This window comes from Balaenoptera ricei, chromosome 15, assembly GCF_028023285.1.
Source record: "Balaenoptera ricei isolate mBalRic1 chromosome 15, mBalRic1.hap2, whole genome shotgun sequence".
Classification (NCBI taxonomy): Eukaryota; Metazoa; Chordata; class Mammalia; order Artiodactyla; family Balaenopteridae; genus Balaenoptera; species Balaenoptera ricei.
In genome coordinates, this window is record NC_082653.1 from 80092107 (window position 1) to 80114269 (window position 22163).

A 22163-nucleotide genomic window follows, 5' to 3' on the forward strand; every position below is an offset into this window, starting at 1 on the left:
CTGTCATCCGAGCTTGTGCCGTGTCTCCCAAACTCTCCATGGGCCTTAATCAAGCAGAGCACTTTGGAGAGCCTAATACTGGGTTGGTGGTCTTTGCCCAGAAATACTGTGGGGGATAGATGGCCTTAACCCCCCTTTCCGAGAGTTTCCAGGACGAGTCCCAGGGTATGGCTTTTCTTGTGAACCCAATTCCTTTTCTTTCTTCTTGCCTAAGGTCCCTCCCACTTTGGCCACCACAACAGTGCCAAGCCCTCTGGTCTCCAGGGGAGGGATTACTGTATTACGTAGAAGGATGAAGGGTAATCAGGCCAACTGGGTTTTTTAATCTATATTTATACACAGTCTTGTTTCTTTAAGCCTGTGCTCTGTCTCTCCCTCCCTCCCTCTCAGGTGACGGTATCAGTGAGTGCCATACAGAATTCTGTGTTCACCAGCATCATGAAACAGTTGTGGTCTGTTGAGTTGATCTTGGCAGAGTAAAGGGATATGTCCTGTAGCCATTCCTGAGTACCCCTCCCCTTCCTTGTGACAGCTCTCTCCCCGCTCCCGCCCCACCTCGCCCCCTGAAAAAAACCCTAAGGCACTTCACTCAGAGACTGGAGCCCTGCTTGTAACCATGCATATAACCTTTACTTTGATGGGTCTGGCCAGAGGGGTGTTGGAGCCCAGCCCACCCACATACCAGACAAGCTCTTAGGGGAGCAGAAGAAAAGCAGGAAGAATTTAAATGTTTAATTTTTTTTAAATTGACTTTTCTAGTTATTAAAAGTTGCTTGTTTCAGCAGTGATATTGTATAAAGAACATCTTGTAAAAATATTTCTGTCATCTTGCTTTAGCACATGTACAGTACAGTTTATATGATAACGTGTTTGCTTTACTTTGCCCAGTCTCCTCCCTTGGCCCATTGTCTCTCCTTTAGAGAAGTTGGGTTGGGGCTTATCAGGGCCAGCAGTGGGGACCTGGTCATGGACGCGGTCCCTCTGCCTGCCCTGGTGGCTGCTTCCGCCGCCTCTGTGTGCAGTGCCCCTGCTGTGCTGTTCTGGCCTCAGACTCAGGCTCCCCAAGAACCTGAATCTCTCAGTGCTCAGTGCCGGGGTGGGGGGCGGAGGGCAGGAGGAGGGGCTCAGCGGCCCCTTCCTACAGTGAGTCTAGCACTAGTAGTTATGTTTAGGCAGAACTTTGTAGTCTTCTTTCCCTTTTATGGCAGATTTTGATAAAAACGCAAAACAGGGTTTAATTTTCTTTTCTGTCTGCTTTGAATTTGGAAAAATGGGAGCACCTAAGCTCTTCTGTACCTATTTAAAGTAAGGGAAAAGAAGTCCACCAAGGGGATTGCAGCTCACAGAACCTGAGAATAAAGCCTCTTAAAGTGAAACTTCAAGGTGTGGTCCTATCCCCTGGCCTCCTTGCCTCCTTGGGGTTTGCTCCAGGGGCTGCTGGATAGGTTTACCATCTTGGCTCCCCCAGGCTTGGAGTTAGCACTGAAGTTACAATTTCACAATCCCAGCCGCCGACACCTGCCCTGCCTCTTACCCTAGAGCCAGTCTGTTCTTGTTAACAGTGAGAATTCCGTGTTCCCACTTCAGTGACCCCTGAGTTTTGTTGTTTTTTAAGTTGTCTTTAAGGAGGAAGGGCCCCATTAAAGGGTAAACTTGTAATAAATCGGAATTTCAAATAAACATTATGTACTTGTGTTTATAAAGAAGAAACAATTCTGGTGAATTTTTCTTTGTGCTCTTGGAGGGTGGTGCAGTCCCGAGCGAGCGCTGGTTTCTCATGGACTCTTGGAGCCTGTTCTTCTGCAGAGGACTTCCTCTGACTTAGTCTTTTTAACCACAGGTCAGATCCATCTACTGCATTTCTTAGCTTCCAGGAGACAGTTCTGGTGCCCTGGGTAATCGAAGCCGTGACCTTCAAGCCTCTCCTGGCTTTGTCTTTGTCTCAACACCCACCCCCCTCCCCCCAATTCCATTTGAAACTTCTAAGAACTAGGAGAAAGTATTTTTTAAGGCTTCGTTATGGGAACTTGTGTAGTCCTTCACGACTCATTCTTGGGGGAAACTCTTGACATTTTAAAACACTTTTCAAGGAAAATATAAAACATACACAAAAAGAGTGGAAATAGAACAAATTCCCACCTACTCAGCTTCAACAGTTCTACTACATAGCCAATCTTGTTTTATTCATGCCTTCATTTATATTTTATGCTGGGAGTTTTTATAAAGTCAGAGTGGCTAATTTGAGTAGATCACTGCTGGCTGGCAACCTGCCTGTGGAGTTCCAGGATTTTGTAGGGCCACTGCCCGATCCCATTCACTGAGAAGCGAAACTGCCAGTTCCTGACCAGCTGCACCAGGGATGGCATAAGGTAAAATAGGAAGAAATCTGAGGAGAAACCTAAGTCCTGGGTGCGGGTTCTGCCACCGACTCCCTTCGTGGCCTTGGTGAGCGTGGGCTTTGAGCCAGGCCTGCGCCAAGCACTCAGGGATTTTCAGTCCCGCAGGGGAGGAAGTGGTTTGCCCCAAGGTCGAACTGAATTTGACCAGCCCTCAAGCTCTGGAGGAGGGAGCTGTGTAACCTCCAGGCATTTTCCACACAGGCACGGTTGGACTTGGGGCTCCCAGCCCACCCACACCTGTGAAGTCCTATTCCTGGAGTGGGTTTCTTAGGCTACACCAGGCCAGCGCCTGTGGGGCCTTGTCACCTCATCTAGGCTCTGTATCCTGGTCCTATTCAGCCATCCCAGCCCATTCCTCCCTATCAGGAGAAACCTAACTTGGGTTGACTACTGCAAATGGAGACAAGAAAAATTTTTCCTGAGGACGGGTCTGGATTACGCTGGCAATCAACAGAGACCAACCCCTCTTCCTGCCTACTCTTCTTTCTCCTCACACCCTGTCCCTGGGGAGGGGGCACAATCAAGGGTGGCAGTGAGCTGGTGACTGGATTCCAAAGCGGCTACTCGGGCGGTGCTGCTTCCACTAGGGAACCAGGTCTCCCACTTGCCTGAGAGCCAGGGTCCCCTCCGCAGGGTACCGAGCGAGACACTTAGACCAGGTAAGGGGAGAAGGCTGCTCCTCTGTTACCCCCGCCCAGGACCCCCAGGCCTTTCCACACGGGGACCGTCCTGGAGCTTCCTCCTTCAGGGTGGGACTGAGCAGAGAGTGAGGGCAGCTACTGACCCCCACCCCGGGGGCGCGGCCTCTCCTCGCTCTGACCTCAGTCAAGATCACCCCTGCTGACTCCAGTGAACTTTGAATTGTTTCCCTGGAACTGATACTGACTGAGGTCAGTGCTCAGAAGTTCCTTAAAGAACAAGCACAGGCTCAGCCCCCAGACAGGCTCAGCTGGCGTGGACACATGCACAGACGTGCTGCTCTAAGGGGCCCTGTGCTGGGCTTCTAGGCCCCTGAGGGAAGGGGCGGGGTCGGGGGCACACAGCGCACAGGCCGGCAGGTGTTGGCTTCTGAGGTGTTTCCATTGGGTTCTGGAATCTCCTTTTTGGGGGTGGGGGGAAGTCCCACTGTGGGACCGGTTTCTCTGGACAAAACCGCCCTAGGTTTTGTAACGCCCACCCTGTTCCTCTCACCCCATGCCCCGATGGACTCCATGGTGTGAAGTCACAGGCTCTGGAGGCCACAGTCTCCCTGGCTGTGTGAACTTGAGCCAACCGAGCCCTTCAAACACTTCCCTTGTCTGCAAAACGGGGAGAGGAGGATCAGATGGAGGACTTCTGTAAAAGGTCTTTAATAATGTTTCCTTCTTCCTTTTCCTCTAGGGTCTGGGACTTTTCCATAATGTCGTCCAGCGCTGAGAAGCCTTAGCTGGCAAGGCCCGCCCGCCCGCCCTCCCTCCCTCCCAGGTCCTGGCCTATGTGAACCATCTCAGCCTCAAAGCAGAGCCCCCTTGGGGCCTGTCCTGATTGCACGCCCCCCCACCCCCCGCCATCCCAGTTGTCCTGGAAGCCAGTCTTGCTTCCGCTGAGTGGGACACAGCCAAGTGCCCACTGACTGGCAAGGACTTGGGTGAATTGGTGCCACTCCTGATGCTCGCCCTCCCCTCCACCCTTGGCCCATACACATCACTTGCCTTTCTCCTCCCGTTTCCAGAATCCTCTCCTTTGCCTCCGGCTGCCCCTGCCCTAGTGCAGGCCCTCAGCAGTTTCAGGTCGGCTCCCCGCAAACCTGGCCTGTTAAGCCCGGCTCGGTGCAGCCACTCCCCCTCCCACTCCCACCTTGGGCCCCTGTCACCTTCATTAAGCTCATTCTGTTTCTCAGTCAGGGACCCTCCCCCGCGAGTTGCCACATGTTAGGGTCACTTGGTTTCACTGGTCAGAGAAGGCATGAGGACTTAGCCTGTGTCTATGAGAAGAGAAGGATTTAGATTGGGGGGGCGGGGGCACATTCCACCTGCCAGCAGCAAAGGTGTGAGGGCTGCGAAATTCCCTTAGGGGTCAGTACTGTCCCTTGTGAGGGACAGCCCTCTCCCCCCTCACCTCCTGAGGGAGCTGATGCCACCTGTTTGATCTCCATTTGGTTTCTTTCTTGTTGCTGTGAGATTGGTGGTTGGTGCAGGGTAAAGGGCTCTGGCTGGAGAGGTGCTGGGTTTGGGGGCTCAGCCCTACTGTGATATGAAGCAGTTGACCTTGGGCCTCCCCTTGGCTGGCAGTGGGGCTGGACCCTGGGGCCTCCTGACAGTGACACTGAACGTGTCATGCACCCAGGGACAGGAACCAAGACCCTCACCTGGTTGGAGTCACAGTGGCCAAAGCAGAGGCTAAGATAGGGCGCTGAGGTCTGACTCCACGCTGACAGGGTCTCCGGGACGGCCACACACGGAGGTGGCGCAGGTCCTGGCAGCCCCAGGGCCTCCCCGGCACACAGACAGGCGCAGTACCTTTTCCTATCCCGGCACACGAATGTGGGAGCTGCCTCGGGAGCCATGTGCATGCCCCAGCACCTGCCCCGTTTCTCACTGCTGTGCTCACACCTCAAACCTTTCCGCAGCCCTTTAGGAGCTGGGGACCCAATCTCCACTATCTTCAAGGGCTGTCTCTATGCCTGTGTCTGCTACCAAGATGCCCATATAACAGTCCAGCCCCATCTCCACCCAGAGGGACGAGAGGGTGGTGTGCCCTGACTAGGGCCCCAAGGAGTGAAGTGGCCACATCACATCAGCAATCTTCAGAGGCAATGAGGACAGTCAGCTGGGCCTTGGCCCTCAGGCCCCAGAGAGGGGACAGCAGGATGGGCCAGAAAGACAGTGGGAACAGATCCTGAGCCTCCAAGGAAAACTTTGAGATAGGCTGATGCCCTCATTTATTATACAAAATGAGGAAAGCAGAGTCTTACCCACAGCCCCCAAACAGGCTAGACTCCCCCCGGCCAGAGGGCGGGGACAGTGTCATCCCAGGGGATTCCCTGAGTATCCCAGCAGGCATCCCAGTCTCACTTTGGGAAGCAGGAACCCAGGGCTCAGAGAGGCAAGCAGGTTGCCAAAAGGAGCAAAGAGGAGAAGAATCTGGGACTCCTGCAAAACACAGCTGTTTCACAGCAGGATGTCCTCCCCATTGATGGAGAGCCAGAAAACGGGGTCAGGGGATGAGCCCAGAACTCGCCACCAGCTCTGCTCACAAGGGAGACTCCTGCAGGGCCCTCACCCTCCTACCTTCCCCCTTCCCAGTCCAGAGAAGACTCAGCGGTGCCACACGGGGGTTTATTCTAGTCACAGCTTCCAGAGAAACTCAACAATAAATTACATCATTAAATAAACTCTGCTGGACCACACCCCCTTCTAGCCCTCCCCCTCTCCACATGCCCCCACCCCCAGGGCCCTGCGGGGGACTCAGCCAGGCCCACCCCCTTGCACTAGGTGACAGGGGAGTGAGCCTCACTGGGTCCTGACACGTGAGGGTTGAAGGAGAGTCTCCCCGCCCTGGTCCTCGGCCCCTCGCACTCACTTGCCTGACCTTGACAGCTGGGCAGCTGCTAGTCAGCTGTCTCCTCCGGAGGGGGGCTAGGAGGGGGCAACAGCCGCCCCACGCAGGCCTGTGTCCCTAGAGGTGTGTGGGGTTCTCCAGAGAAGGATCCGTCTTAGTCATGTGCAAGACCACGGTAGGGGCCTTGTAGTGGCAGTGGGTGCCACGGCCATAGCCCCCGGGGGCCCGGCAGGTCTTTGCCCGCGCCCGGCCAGCTGCCATCTTGCGGTGGCACAGGCTCTGCCAGGTCTGGAAAGTCTTGGAGCTCCATACCCAGACGCCGCTGGTGATGCCCACCACCAGCGACATGAAGATTTTGAGCATAAAGACAGCCACGGTGGGCACTGAGCCCCCTTGCAGCGAGCAGTCCCTCCAGCCGCCGGGTGTGGTGGCTGACGAGCAGGGCTGCTCTGCGGCCCGCAAGCGCCAGAAGTCCATGTTGAGGCGTTCATAGACGTAGCACACAATGACGCAGGTGGCGGGCACAGTGTAGAGGATGGAGAAGACTCCAATCTTGACCATGAGCTTCTCCAGCTTCTCTGTGTTGGTGCCCCCTGTCTTCATGATCTTGCGGATGTGGAAGAGGGCCACAAAGCCGGTCAGGAGGAAGCTCGTGCCCAGCACCAGGTAGCAGGAGAGGGGTACCAGCACGAAGCCCGTGAGCGCCCCGGCATCCATGCTGGCCACGTAACAGAGCCCAGTCAGCTCATCCCCTGCCACCTTGCGCAGAGTCAGGATAACGATGGTCTTGAGAGCCGGCAGCCCCCAGGCCGCCATGTGGAAGTAGCTGCCGTGGGCCTCGATGGCCTCGTGGCCCCACTTCTTGCCAGCCGCCAGGAACCAGGTGAGGGTCAGCACCACCCACCACAGCGAGCTGGCCATGCCGAAGTAGTAGAGCAGCAGGAAGACGAGGGTGCAGCCCGTGTTCTCCAGGCCCTCCTGGATCACGTAGAGCGCACCCGCCTCCTGGTCGCAAGCCACGCTCTGGGCCCCAGCCACAGCCCGGATGAGGAAGGCTAGCGAGTAGACGTTGTAGCACATGGAAAGGAAGATGATGGGGCGCTCCGGGTACTGGAAGCGGTGAGGTTCCAGCAAGAAGGTGAGCACGGTAAAGGCGGTGGAGAAGAAGCACAGCGCCGACCACACGGCCATCCAGACGAGCGCGAAGTCCTTGTCGCGCCGCGACCAGAACACCTCGACGCCCGGCCCGCAGCGCGGCGCGCACGAGCGGCTCTTCTCCACGTACTGGAACTTCTCGGGGTTCTCGCAGGTGCCGCCGGCGGCGCCTAGGGCGGCGTCGCCGGGGGGCCGCGCGGGCCGCGGCGCCACGGGCAGCATGCCCAGCCCCTTGTGGGGCTCGGCGGGGCCGGCCGTGGCGTTCTCGGGCGCCTCCATGCAGAGCGCGTGCGGGTCGTTGCGCGTGGGCAGCCGCGCGCAGTCCAGCGAGTCCGGCCAGCCGAAGTTGAACTGCTCCATGATGGGCGCGCAGCGCAGGCGCGCCTGCTCGCACATGGGCCGGCAGGCGGGGATGGGCGTCGAGACCTGGTCGGTGCACATGGGCGCGTAGAGCGAGCACAGGAAGAAGCGCAGGTGGCTGTGGCAGCCGTACTGCACGAGAGGCGCGAACTCGGCCAGCTCGGCGGCCGCCTCGCCCTGCGACGTGTGGCCCAGCAGGTTGGGCATGCGGGTCAGGTTGTAGCCGATGCCGCGGCACATGGGGATCTCCACCGCCTGGCACGGCGCCGGCCCGCGCCCGCGCTCCGGGTCGAAGCGGCCGATCTCCAGAGCCGCGCCGCCCGCCGCCAGCAGCTGCCACAGCAGCAGCGCCCGGCGGAGCGGCGGCACGGCCATCCCGGGCGGCCCCGGCCGAGGGCGGGAGGGCGGCCTCGCCTCACTCTGGCCGCGCCGTCCGGCGCCCCCGTGCCCGCCCGCCACGTCGCGGGGCGCGGGCCATAGCCGAGCTGGCCGCGTTTGTCAGGGCGCGGCCGGGCGCCCTGGGCAGCGAGCGGGGAAGCCGCCGGAGGGAAAGGAGGCGCCGAGCTGCCGAACCGCCGCCACTCGAACGGCCGCCGAGCCAGAGCGTGCCCCGCCTCCCGGGGCCGCGGCTACAAGCCTCGGGGCGGGGCGCCGGGCGGACACGCCCATGGGCGTGCCATCAGCGCGCAGGGCACGCCCCCAGCCGGGCTTTAAAGGCGCCGCGTCTCGCAGCTGCGCGGGGAGGCACCAACCCGGGCGCAGTCTGGCGGGGCGGGGTGTACAAGCGACCTCGTCTGCCCGCTCACACTCGGTTCTTCCCCTTCTGAGTGGGTTGCTGCCCAACCTCTCCCCGCGACAAGACAGTCAGCCGGAGGATTTCCCTGCCACCGTACCGCATCACCTCTTTTTACCCCAGGCGGGACGATTTCTAAGGCTTTTAACGCGTGGGACGCCTCGACCGTGTACTCTGGGACAGTTCAAGTGCAGCCTCTGCTTCTTCACTAGTTGTATGTGGCTTTGGGCTCTTCGCTCTGTTTCCTTTTCTGTAAAACCGGCAGATAATCCTGTAGAAATGAACAATTCATTTGTTGCTCACGTGCTACTTACCCGTCACACTGCGCACTTGACCTCATTGTCTCTCTCCGCAGTCCAGGAATGGTACCTTCTCCCCTTCCCAGGTGGGCCTCGGGGGAGGTGTCACCCTATCCGCGGGAGGTTCTGCTGTCTAGGGTGCCCCTTGACGCCTCGGGACCGCTTGAAAACTGCTTCGCACAGAGCTGGAGGACCCCGTCTCCCTCTGCCCCCTCCCCTCCTGTCCTCTGCGCTCCCTTGGTACAGGTTTTCCCCTGTGAATTCCTCTCGGCCCAGAGAGCCTGCCGCTCTCTGCCTGAACCACGTCCACCACCCCCTTCCCGCCCCCGCCAGGCCCCCCAGACAGCAGAGCAGGGGACCGCGTACAGTGACACCTGTGGAATATTTTAATTCACTTCATACCCTCCTCACCTAAGCCAGATAGCTGTCAGGAAGATAACCAGCTTACTCACTCTGCTTCCACCGGCAGCAGCGAAACCGCGGGGAGCGGAGAGGACTGCCTTTCCCTTTGTACAGATGGAACGAATCAAGGCAGTCCTAGGAATATGACTTGGCCTCGTGGTGACCGGTGACAATAAGTGAGTGAGGTCTGAGACTGCGACCCCTGAGCTGCCGACACCACCCCACTCATCCACCCTCAGGTTGGGAAGGTGTTTCTGAGAGGCTGAGGTTGCCCGGGGCCGCCTGGAGTCCCAAAGGCCCTCCGCCCTCCCGCCTCTGCCCAGCCAGGTTCCCACCATGGTTCCCGGGTAGCTTTGTGGGTGAAACCCGAGTGCCATCCAGCACGCCACCCAAAGGGCCTTGCTCTGGTCTGAAGCTCCCTGAGACACTGCCTCCCTCCTCCATGGCCCACCCCCGTCTGCCCTCACCCCCTTGGCCTAGAGGTACCTGGAAGACTCAGACTCAGCTTCCGCGTGAGCGCTCGGCATAGGTCCAGCCCTAGCAGCTGCTCAGGGGTGCCAAGCAGATGAAGGACTGAGGGAGTGACCTGCACTGCAGGGGGCCTCGGAAACTGGTCAAGGACCCACGGTGAGCCAAGTGGGCCCTGGGCCAGGCATTTTACACAGTGACTTTTTATTTTTTTTATTTTTTTTTATTTTTGGCTGAGTTGGGTCTTTGTTGCTGCACGCGGGCTTTCTCTAGCTGCGGTGAGCGGGGGCTACTCTTCGTTGCGGTGCACAGGCTTCTCATTGCGGTGGCTTCTCTTGTTGCAGAGCACGGGCTCTAGGCGCGCGGGCTTCAGGAGTTGTGGCTCGTGGGCTCTGGAGCGCAGGCTCAGTAGTTGTGGCGCATGGGCTTAGTTGCTCCGCAGCATGCGGGATCTTCCCGGACCAGGGCTCGAACCCTTGTCCCCTGCACTGGCAGGCAGATTCTTAACCATGGCGCCACCAGAGAAGCCCTACACAGTGACTTTTTAAACTCTCATAACAGCCCTGCAAGGAATTCTGTGCCCATTTTACAGATGAGAAATTGAGGCTCAGAAAACTCAAGAGGGGCTTCCTTGGTGGCACAGTGGTTAAGAATCCGCCTGCCAATGCAGGGGACACGAGTTCGAGCCCTGGTCCGGGAAGATCCCACATGCTGCAGAGCAACTAAGCCTGTGCGCCACAACTTCTGAGCCCACGTGCCATAACTACTGAAGCCCGCATGCCTAGAGCCCGTGCTCTGCAACAAGAGAAGCCACCGCAATGAGAAGCCCGCGCACCACAACGAAGAGTAGCCCCCGCTCGCCACAACTAGAGAAAGCCCACGCGCAGCAACAAAGACCCAGTGCAGCCAAAAATAAATAAATAAAATAAATAAAATTAAAAAAAAAAAAAAGAAAACTCAAGATATTTGCCTGGGATTACACACCTCACAAGGGTCAGGGATGGCATTCAGGCTCTTCTACTGCATGAGGCTGCCTGTCACCACCAGAGCAAGGGCACCTGCCCAGCTGGCCCTGCTCGGCCAACACTGCCCTGCTGTAGAGCCTGGCATGTGGTGGAGGCACAGCAAGGAGTCGGGGCAGCAGCTGTAATTAGTGCTCACCTCCTCTTAGAGCTGTGCTGGAGCAGGGAAGGGAGAAGCACCCAGCCTCTCGCTCTCCAAGACGACCCGAGAGATTGGGACTCCATGGAGATGCAGCCAGCCCTGTGCCCTGCAAGAAATACAAACTCGGCCCACCTGAGCCGGGAGAGGCGCGGCGGCAAGCTCCCGAACTTCCCAAAGAGGTAGCACAGAAATAGGGTAACTTTGAAAAAAGGACCTGGCTTCGACCACCTGGTCAAGGAGGTTCCCGAAATGCCAGTGGCAGCTTCCCATTGCCCAGGGTGAAGGTCATGCTCCTGGGGACGGCAGCAGAAGCCCTTCCAGGCGTAGCCCCCGTCCGCCTCTTCCTTTCCTGCCACGACCAACTCCTTGGAAACCCATGCCACGCCATGCCTCCAATCTCCCCAGCCCAGAAGGCCCTTCTCTTCTGCTCTGTTGGGCACACCAGCCTCCTAGGGGTAGCCCCCCAGCTCTCCTGGATGGGGCTGGAGGCTCTGCTCTGTGGGCCCAGAGTCCTTGCCCACCCACTGTCCCCCACTTGTACACTCATGTACTGTTAGCCTTCCATCCATCTCCTCCCTCTGCCCCAATGCCAGCAGCTGCTCAAGGACCCAGGGGACATTTTATTTCTCTCTGTATCTTGCCCCAAGGAGGCAGAGATGCACGGATGACAGAGGTGCATGGCCTGAGCCCACCACATCACAGTGTCTGTAGGAGGCGGGGGCTCTGGAGCTGCCCCTGTGCAGGCAGCCGGATTGGGAGGCACAGAAGGCTGGAGGCTTCCCCCTGCTAGGACTGTCCAGGGAGCCAGGTTTTTTTGTGCCCCCGCCCCCAACCAGGGTGGAGAGGAGTCCGGGGGCCCTTCCTCCGGCAGCCACAGTGGGGAGGATGCCCCAGGAGCCATGGGATGCCAGGCTTGTCACCATGACAACAGCTGCTCCTGGAAGCCAGAGGTGGGGGGTGTAGAACAGCCCCTCCCCCATGCAGATGCTGCCTGGGAGAGAAGAGGCCTCTTGGGCTGCCTGCCCACCCACCCTGCTTTGTCACTCGATCTGCCTCTTTACAAAGGCGGAACAATACGCCAGGCACTCACTGAAAAGGAGACTAGGAGGAGGACCAGAGGGGACGGGGAGGAGGGAGATTACCATCCATGCCCACCCCCACTCCTGCTCACTGGGTAGAAGGGCCAGAGTTGGGCGAGGTGGGAATGGAACCCCTCCCAACTCCTCCTCCCGGGGCGGGGGTGGGAGAAGACTCCCTTCCTGGGGGCCCTTGGCTGTGGGCCAATGAGCTGCCCTACACAAGTGGGAAGGAACACCCTCCTGACCCGTGTCCCGCAACCCCAGCGCTCCGGTCTTCCCTTCTTACCATGTCCTCCCTGACCGCAGCCACCACTCACCCCACAGGACACATGCTGACCTTTCTGCAGCTTGACCCTGGTATTGCCTCCTCCAGGATGACCCCCTGCCCGATGGCCCTGGTGCCTGCCTCTGTGCCCTGCAGCCACCACGACTGCGCCTGTCTCCCCATAAGCCTGGGAGTTTCTGGAGGTCAGGGGCCGGGCCGTGCTCCTGGGTGTCTTGGTGCCTAGCCTGGAGTAGGCTCCCATAAATGTTTGTTGAATGAAAGAACGTCATAATGAGGAGGTGGCCGTAGATCCTTCTGGAAGAGGCTGCATGCAAGTGGGGCCTGAGGTTGGGGGAGGGGTACTGATTAGACCCTGGGGGACAGAGGTGTCCGCGTGAGTAAGCAGGAACCAGGAGGAGGGTCGTGCTGCACCTCCTCCAGGTGCCTGGGACAACCCTCAGGAGGGGCTGCCGGGGGTGATGAAGGACTCAAGGGGTATCACACTGACACGCCTGCTCCTGGGCGGGGGTGGCTGTGGAGGGACACAGCAGCCTGGGCAGACAGCAGTGGGCGCCAGCACATATGCATGCTGTGTATGTGGGTCTGGGGGCGTGTTAAGTGTGTATACACACACAAGGACACGCAGGGGCCTGGTTAGTCCCGAGTGTGCACACACTTGCCCACGCACCGGGCAGGCTCAGGGAATGGGCCCACCTCCCCGCAGCTCGAGCTCTGGTTCTGACTCAGGGTCTCTTTTTTTTTTTTTTTTTAAATAAATTTATTCATTTATTTTTGGCTGCGCTGGGTCTTCGTTGCTGCGCGCGGGCTTTCTCTGGTTGCGGCGAGCGGGGGCTACTCTTCGTTGCAGTGCACGGGCTTCTCATTGCAGTGGCTTCTCTTGTTGCGGAGCACGAGCTCTAGGAGCACGGACCTTGGTAGTTGTGGCACGCGGTGGCTCACGGGCTCAGTAGTTGTGGCTCATGGGTTCTAGAGCGCAGGCTCAGTAGTTGTGGCGCACGGGCTTAGGTGCTCTGCAGCATGTGGGATCTTCCCAGCCCAGGGGTCCAACCCGTGTCCCCTGCATTGGCAGGCGGATTCTTACCACCTGGCGCCCCCAGGGAAGCCCTCAGGATCTCTTTATTGGGATGTCAAGGGCTGGACTAGACTGTTCATTCTTACTAAAGAAGCGTTTTTAAAATTTCTTATTAGGGCTTTCAAATTTTCAAAACTAATTCCCTTGCAACCCTTGCCCTCAGGTAATCAGCATCAGGAGTTCAGGCGTCTCCTGCAACCAACAAGGGCTTAATTTCCAAAATAAACAAACAGCTCATACAGTTCAATATCAAAAAAAAAACCAAAGGACCCAACCAAAAAATGGGTGGAGGACCTAAACAGACATTTCTCCAAAGAAGACATACAGATGGCCAACAGGCACATGAAAAGACGCTCAACATCCTGAATTATTAGAGAAACGCAAATCAAAACTACAATGAGGTATTGCCTCACACTGGTCAGAATGGCCATCATCAAAAAGTCTACAAATAGTAAATGCTGGAGAGGGTGTGGAGAAAAGAAAACCCTACTACTCTGTTGGTGGGAATGTAAACTGGGGCAGCCACTATGGGAAACAGTATGGAGGTTCCTTAAAAAACTAAACAATAGGGGCTTCCCTGGTGGCACAGTGGTTGAGAATCTGCCTGCCAATGCAGGGGACACGGGTTCGAGCCCTGGTCTGGGAAGATCCCACATGCCGCGGAGCAACTAGGCCCGTGAGCCACAGTTACTGAGCCTGCGCGTCTGGAGCCTGTGCTCCGCAACAAGAGAGGCCACGATAATGAGAGGCCCGCGCACCGCGATGAAGGGTGGCCGCCACTTGCCACAACTAGAGAAAGCCCTCGCACAGAAACGAAGATCCAACACAGCCATAAATAAATGAATAAATAAATTAAATAAACCCAAAAGTTTAAAACAAAAAAACAAAAAAACAAAAAAAACTAAACAATGGAATTACCATATGATCCAGCAATCCCACTTCTGGGCATATATCTGGAAAAGATGAAAACTCTGAGTTGAAAAGACACATGCACCCCAGTTGTTCACAGTGGCACTATTTACAACAGCCAAGACATGGAGGCAACCTAAGCGTCCACCCACAGAGGAATGGATAAAAAAGATGTATACACAATGGAATACTACTCAGCCATTAAAAAGAATGAAATAATGCCATTTGCAGCAACATGGATGGACCTAGAGATTATCATACTAAGTGAAGTAAGTCAGAGAGAGACAAATACATGATATCACTTACATGTGGAATCTAAAAAAAAATGATACAAATAAACTTATTTACAAAACAGAAACAGACTCACAGAGAAAACAAATTTATGGTTACCCAAGGGGAAAGGGTGGCTGGGGGAGGGGGGCGCGGTGGGATAAATTAGGAGTTTGGAATTAACATATACATACTACTATGTATGAAACAGATAAACAATAAAGACCTACTGTATAGCACAGGGAACTATATTCAATATCTTGTAAAAACCTATGATATTGTAGAAAAGAATCTGAAAAAGAATATCTATATCTATATAACTAAATCACTATGTTGTACACCTGAAACTAACACTACGTTGTAAATCAACTACAATTTAAAAAAAAAGAGTTCAGGCATCTCTTCTGATACTTTTTTCTAGACTTTACAAACACAAATACACATAGTGCAGTCTTTTCTGATCTTTTCTTTCTTTTACTAAAATGGAAGTCATATTGTACATTTTACACCTCATTTTCTCACCTAAGAATCTATCATGCACAGATGGATGGACATATGATAAAAAATAAGTGTAGTAAAATATTAATGGTAGAATCTCATGGTGGGCATTCAGGTGTTCGCTATAAACTTTAAATAGTCTGTGTATTTTTACATTTTCGCAATAAAATATTTGAAAAATAATCTACCATGAATGGTCTTTACAGGTCAACACACAGGATCCAACCCATCCTTTTTAATAGTCATTCTAATTTCCACAGTGTGGGTTTATTATAAACGATTCAACCAGTCCCCTATGGATAGACATTTAGGTTGTTTCTGTTATGATCCTGACATAGGTAGATGTACCTAGATTCAGGATCTGCAAACTGTGGCCCGTAGTCCAAATCTGGCCCTCTGCCTGTTCTTATAAATAAAGTTTTACTGGAACACAGCTATGCTCATTGGTTTATGTAGAATCTATGGTTGCTTTCCAGCTATAACACATTGGCAGAATTGAGTAGTTATGATAGCGACCAAATGGCCCGCAAAGCCGAAAACATTTACTCTCCGGCCCTTTGCAGGAGACGTTTGCTGACCCCTGAGTGTACTTGTGCTTTTATTTCCATAGCACAGAATCTGAGAACTTGCTGGGTCAATTGGTCTTTGAAATTTTTTACAGCATTACTGAGGTACACTATTGATGTGCAATTAGCTTGCACATATTTAAAGTGTACAATTCGAGGCATTTTGACATAAGGATATACTTGGGAAATCATCACCACAATTGATCCAGATAATGAATATCCTCTAGTTAAAATGCAACTCTCTTACTGAAAAGTAGTACATTAAAATGTTAATAAATGGTATATGTATTAATATATGGTCAATACAGTGTGAAATGAGCTTAATAAAACTACCATTTATTAAGTATTAATTCACATCTCATTTAATCCTCATAACACCCTCATGAGGTGGTTATTACCCTAAATGCTAGATGAGGAAACAGGCTTAGAAAGAATGGAAGAAACTCGCTTCAGGCAAGTGATAGCATCAAGATTTAAAAAACCCATCATATTCTTTATCACTTGTATGTGGAATCTAAAATATGGCACAAATGAACCTATCTACGAAACAGAAACAGACTCACAGACATAGAGAACAGACTTGTGGTTGCCAAGGGGGAGGGGGGTGGGGGAGGGGAGGACTGGGAGTGCGGGCGGGGCGGAGGGGGGATTAGCAGATCTGAAGTATTATACGTAGGATGGATAAACAACAAGGCCCCACTCTATAGCACAGGGAACTGTATTCAGTATCCTGTGATAAACCATAATGGAAAAGAATATTATAAACAAGAATGTCTTTATGTGTATAACTGAGTCACTTTGCTGTACAGCAGAGATTGGCAAAACGCTGTATAAATCAACTCTACTTCAGTAAAAAAATTAAATTAAAATATAATTTAAAACATCATATTCTTCACCACCCGAAGCTTTTTTGTTCCCTCCGTCCCTTCCCCAGGCCGCCCCTGAACTGCTGTCGCTACAGGTTAGTATGCATCTAGTTCAGGTACGTGCAAGGTGAGTGTGGCGTTACGGGGATGTGGAGCTGCAAACGCTAACCGGGTGCCTCCTCTGTGTCCCCAGAGCACACAGCGCGGCCGGGCAGGCGCTGTGCACACGAGACGAACCTGCCCTCTGTTTGCTCATGGTCAGGTGATGAATCGGGACCACTCTGGGGGCAGCTGATGTCTGTGACGAGAGAGAAGCTGGGGCGGGCATCAGAGGGAGTGATACTTGAACAGGGTTGCTTAGCCCAGTGGGAGCCAGGCAGGAGACAGGGGATGTTCTAGACAGAGGGAACAGCCTTCGCAGAAGCTTTGGAGAGAAAACAGAAGCAGCCTCCTGGAGCCCACAGCAGCGGATGCTGGAAAGCCGGGCTGGACCCTCCGGCCATGGGGAGCCTGCGTCGGAAGGTTTTAAGGGAGGGAGGGTTTTACACGGTCTGTGCGGAGTGCTGTCAGGGTCGAAGGACAAGTGCGGGCTCTGCTGGGGGTGGGCGGGGACCGGAAGAGGTGACAAGCGTGTGAGTCCTGGAGAGGGAGGAGGGCATTTGAGGCGGAGGCTGCGGGGTGGGGTGGGGGGAGCTGCTGGGAAGGGGTGTGGCGTCTGCGTGCCCCCCCACAGCCCTGCCGGGGCGCTGTGGCCACCCTGCGGCCAGGATGGGCCAGAGGTGCCTGACGCTGCTGAAAGCTGCTTTTGTGCGGCCGCTTGGGCTCCTGTTCCGTTGACGTTGGAACCTGCTGCTTATTTATCCAACTCGAAGGGAAATTCAGCAGCAAACGAGGGGAAAAAAATAACCTCAGCGGCCGAGCTAGGAGGAAAGAGGCCCTAGCCTGGCCCTCACCACCCTGCCCGGCCCAGCCAGGGGCCTCGGATGGAGCCCAGGCTCTCCCAGCAGCTGTGGGCCTCATTCTGCCCCTGGAGAGGGGGGCCGGGTAGGTCTGGGACCCCCACCCTGTCTGAGGCTGCTAGCTGGCTGGGGGTCCCCCTGTGGCTCCTCCCAAGGAAAGTCACCTGCCTCCAGGACAAGCGGGCCTCAGTTCATCACTGTGCCCCGCCTCCGCAGGGGGAGGCTCCGGGATGGCTGTCCCTAGCGTGTTCTGGAACGCTTCTTCTGCCCCCACAAACCCTCTCTGCAGCCAGCGCAAGCCCTGGCTTCAGGCCACATTGCCTCTCAGGGTGCGAGGGCGGAGCCCAGCGAGGCCGTGACCTTTAACCACTCCAGACCCTGTGGTCCCTCAGACAGGGGTGGACGTGTGGAGGAAAAGGTGTGGACATTGCCCCCAGCCCAGGGAGGGCCTTCTTAGCTCTCCACCACACAGCCTGCCTCCCCTTCCTTTCGTCCAACAGTCCCTGTGCCCGGCGAGGCCCTTTCACACCCATGACCTTGCTTGCCCCCATTTTACAGATGAAGAAACTGAACCTTGGGAGGCTGCAAGGTAGAGCTGGACCCCAGGCCTCCGGACACTAGGCCTGCGGCCTGCCTCCTCACTTCCCTCTGAGGTCATCCCACCGGACGGGTCCACTTGCTCCCCTGGCCTGGCCAGCAGGTCTGAGAGACCCGCTGGTCTCTCTGCAGGGGGCTGCTCCAGAAACTCCCATGGGCAGGGAGCGTGTCCCTATCCATCTTGGCTTCTCCTGGTCCTCGCCCCGCTCCTGGCTTTTCCTAGGTGTGAGGTGGGGAGAGGCCAGGGGGAGTTATTCCACGTGAAGGACAGAAGCACCCCTCCTTCCCCAGCCCCCTGCCCACAGGTCTTTTTCTGCTGCTTGTGTTAACATTTCTGCAGGCGCCCACACAGGGACTACCTCAAGTATATTTTTGAGGTATTCAGGCCGTGGGAGGCCATGACGTGGTTTCTGGATCCAGCGGCCTGGATTCAAATCATACCCCGTAGCTGTCATCTTAGCTAATCTGCCCAACCTCTCTGGGCTGCGCTTTTCCCGGCAGTTAAGGGAACACTCCAGCGGTGCCCGCGTCCCAGGGCTGCTGGGAGGGTTGGGTGATCTGCACAGCGTGGGCTGGGGCTCTGCACTCAAATGGGTGTCACAGTCACTGCCGGTCCCCACCCCGGCCTGCTCTCACTCCCTCCCTCAGACACACATCCTCCACTCAATTCTCGGGGACTCTGGGGTGAACTGTTGTCTCAAGCTGTCGCTTGAAGCCTGGGGCCACATTTTGATTTTCATGGTCTTTAGGCACTTTTGCTTTCCTGGGTCCCTTCCACCATTAAAATAAAATTTTAAAAACTGTATTTTATGGCTACACTAGTATAAAGATGAATATATTATCTATGAAAACACTTTTTGACCTAAAATTGATTTATTTTTTCCTGCTTTTAAGAGAAAGCCTTTCGGTGGGCCCCTAGAAGTGCTGTGGGCCTGGCGTGGTGCCCTCTGAGCCTGATGCATAAGGCCTATTAGGTGGATGTTGGACGTCCTGGATTGATCTCTGATACTCTTTGCTGTCTATCTACTGTTTTATCTTTTCAGTGGCTTCCTGGGAAATTTCCTCATTTTTATCTTCCAACCTTGTATTATTATTTCTCCTTTTCCTGCTCCTTTTTACTTTTAACCATCATGTTTTTAATTTGCAAGAGCCCTTTCTTGTTCTCTATTTTCTCCTTTTTTACATCATCCTGTTCTTGTTTTATTATAAAAATTTTTTTAAATTAACTTTTGGCTGCGTTGGGTCTTCGTTGCTGCGCGCGGGCTTTCTCCAGTTGCGGAGAGCGGGGGCTACTCTTTGCTGCGGTGCGCGGGTTTCTCGTTGCAGTGGCTTCTCTTTGCTGTGGAGCACGGGCTCTAGGTGCGCGGGCTTCAGTAGTTGTGGCTCGCGGGCTCTAGAGCACAGGCTCAGCAGTTGTGGCGCATGGGCCTAGTTGCTCCGCGGCATGTGGGATCTTCCCAGACCAGGGCTCGAACCCGTGTCCCCTGCATTGGCAGGCGGACTCTCAACCACTGTGCCACCAGGGAAGCCCTGTATTTTACTATTTAGGAAGGAAAAGGCCCATGAAATACATGAGGCAAAGAGGGAATGTCCCCACCCTTCTCCCCTCTGCAGAGGTAATGACGTGTGTTTCATTTCATTTCCTTCCAGACACTTCTCTATGCACTTACATCCCTATACACAAGTGTATACAGGTTAGGAGTTTTCTTGTGTTTCCCTTAAATGATACATGTGTCATTCTGTAACTTTTTTTCACCTGATGGGTCTTGGGCCCATCTGAAGCTCAATGGGCCATCTTCTCTATAGCATTAATATATCATAGCTGGAGGTATGATACCTACCTCAGGGGGTGCTGTGAGAATTGAATGACATCCTGGATGCAAAGTGCTTAGAACAGGGCCTGGGGCAGAGCAGGCTGGCCTAGAGCTACTTTCCTTAGCTGCACCACGGGATGAATGCGAGGATCACAGGGGTCAATACAGGGAAAGCTGTTGCTGACAGCGCCTGACACAGGTAAGGAGAGCGCGACAGCGTTGGCTGTAACAGCAGTAAATGTGCAGGAAACACTCTTTCTCATTATTGTAAACGTGCAGTTTACTTTTCTACGGGGAAGGGCAGGCTCCCTGCCTTTGTTCTTTATTTTGATGATTGTCTTGGCTCTTTCTCCTCATTTTCTCTTCTAGATGAACTCTGTCATCTAGTCCCAGAAATAATCTTACTGGATTTAGAGATTGATTTATGGAAGTTTATAGATTACTCTGGGGGGAACTGGCATCTTTGCAACATCGAGCCTGCCCATCTGGAGATGAACACGTACCTGGAGTGATGTCGGCTGCGAGGACAGCAGGGCTGGGGGCAGAGAGTGGTGCCTTGAGTGGGGGTGGGAGGTGGCAATTCAGCTGGGAGGGGCTGTCCTAGAAGGACGCGGAGGCATTGGCCTGGTGACAGCCGTGCACATTTCTTGTCCCAGGTCTTCATCCCCATTCTGAGGTCCCTCGGACTCCCTTCCAACTGGAAGGACATGCCCACCCAGAGCCCCTCCCCGCACGCCCAATGCTGGGTGGGAGAAATCCATCTCACCTCTGACCCCCTCAAGTCCCGTCCCGTCCGCCCCCCCCCCCCCCCGCCCGCCCTGGGCCTGAGGGACAGGTGGGGCTGAGCTCAAAGGGCCTATGTGAACCTCTTTGCCCAGAAACAAGTAGGAAGTCCTGAAGACCTTGAGAGACAGGAGTGACGTAATCAGATCTACATTTCTCAAACAGCGCGCTGGGAACCGGGGAAGGGGGCTTGGAGGACGCTGTCACTGCAAGTTAGGGCAATAGGAAGAGAGAGGAAGGGAGCCCCGTGTTGAATGAATGAACGGATGGATGGATGGATGGAAGATCACCCTGTACGGACACCAGCCGGTCAGTGAGGAAGAATGCAGGGTTGGGGAGGGGTCAGCCCTCCCAAGTGCCCCCATGACGACATCAAGCTGCACGCCAGCCTGGGCCTCGTCAGCCAGGGCCAGGCTCTGACCGCAGGACTCTCCCGCCTCCAGCTTCTGCCGGGCAGGGAGGCCTGAGGTCGGACCAGCTGCCTGGCAGGAGTTGGGACAGGGGAGGGGAGGCTGAGGGCAGGACGTCCCTCCACTGAGGGGTGGCGTCTGCCCAAGAGAAGCCAGGGGCACCAGGGCCAGCCGGCTCCGGGTCTCTTCCTTCTGCCCTGGGCTGGCAGGTCGGTGGTCGGCAGGTCGGTGCCGGGTGGGCCCTAGGCCGTGACGAGGGGCCGCCGCCCAGCATCCCTGCCTCATCCGCTCACTGGCGGGGTGGGGACTCGGCAGCCCCCCGTCCTACCCCTGCACAGAAGCCCTTTCACGGGCGGGCGGGCTTGGCGCGCTGGCAGCCCTCAGCCCCCACGCCTCCTTCCTGCCAGGCCCCCAGCTGGTCCCCCTCTCCGGGCTCTTCGCAGGCGCAGGGTGGGGAGTGGCCAGGCACGGAGCACAATGTGGCTCCTTGTTCCCCAGCGCGGCCGAGCCTCCTGGAATTGGCCCGTTTCCTGCCTGGGCCACAGGGCCTTTTCCAAGGTAAATAAACAGATACGGAGAAGCTGGGGCCGGGGGCAGAAAGCAGGGTACCGGGGTACTGCTCCCCGCACCCCAGCCCCATGGCCACAGGTGGCGTGGAGCCGCGAGCGTGGGACGGGGAGGCCGAGGCCTCACCCGCTGAGCTTTGCTGACCCCCGGGGGCGCAGGACCCCGGAGGGTTTGGGCTGCTCCGTGCCTCCAGTGCCCGCCCTCAGCCAGGGGCTGCCCCCAGAGAAGAAGCCCAGGAGCCAGGGACCCCCGGCAGGGATTCCCGGGCAGGGGAGACAGCAGCTGACGGCGGAAAGGGCTCTGGGGTGGATGGCAGTTCCCTGGGCTCCTGTCCCAGCTGTGCCACCTCGAAGGGCTGACCTGGGGAAGGAAGTACGCCACCAACTGCAGCAAGGGCTCAGGAGGGGCTGCCAGCCTGGAGGGCTGCCCGGAGTGGGTCTCAGCCCTGTGGGCAAGGGGATGGGCACACGTGTTAAGCAAGAGAGTGAAGGCTGCTCAGACTCATGTCGGGGGAGGCTGATGCCAGCAGGATTACTCTGTGGGGCTGCATTACGGTGATGGGCAGGGGGCTGGAGGCTGGGCAGGAATCCTGTATGTCTGCTCTGTGAAGCCCATTTAAGTGGCTCTTAGTCTCTCATAGATTAGAACAAACCCTGTCTCTCCGAGAGCTACACTTTCCACACGCCTCTTCTCTGTAACAAAGAGGGTAACAAAGAGGGTGGCCTGGATACGGGGAAAGGGCGAAGGGTCCAGCTTCCTGCTTGCCCACGACCTGGGCTGGCGCCTGCTGGTGCCTGTGAGCTGCCCCTGCGGCTGACCCGCTGGCTTTTAACCCAGGGGCTTCTCCTGTAGGACCCACGTGAAGGCCTCGGAGAGCTCTGCGTCCCGGGCGTCCCCGGCCCGACCA

The 22163-nt window shown here is 55.8% G+C and overlaps 3 protein-coding genes across 4 annotated transcripts in view; 1 reads left to right on the forward strand and 2 right to left on the reverse strand.

The window, feature by feature from the left end:
• The window catches only part of BAZ1B (bromodomain adjacent to zinc finger domain 1B), a 67957-nt gene extending 66277 nt beyond the window's left edge, over positions 1–1680 (forward strand). For both annotated transcript variants that reach the window (XM_059895834.1, XM_059895835.1), the window contains one exon: positions 391–1680. The gene's annotated coding sequence lies outside the window, so the exon portion shown is untranslated. The remainder of the gene's footprint in view (positions 1–390) is intronic.
• A 4157-nt stretch (positions 1681–5837) lies between these two features.
• Positions 5838–7829, reverse strand: FZD9 (frizzled class receptor 9). The gene has a single exon (XM_059896709.1). The coding sequence runs from the start codon at positions 7827–7829 to the stop codon at positions 6057–6059; it is 1773 nt and encodes a 590-aa protein (XP_059752692.1). The 3' UTR covers positions 5838–6056.
• A 382-nt stretch (positions 7830–8211) lies between these two features.
• The window catches only part of FKBP6 (FKBP prolyl isomerase family member 6 (inactive)), a 60618-nt gene continuing 46666 nt past the window's right edge, over positions 8212–22163 (reverse strand). Inside the window, exon 9 of the mRNA XM_059897211.1 lies at positions 8212–8518. The gene's annotated coding sequence lies outside the window, so the exon portion shown is untranslated. The remainder of the gene's footprint in view (positions 8519–22163) is intronic.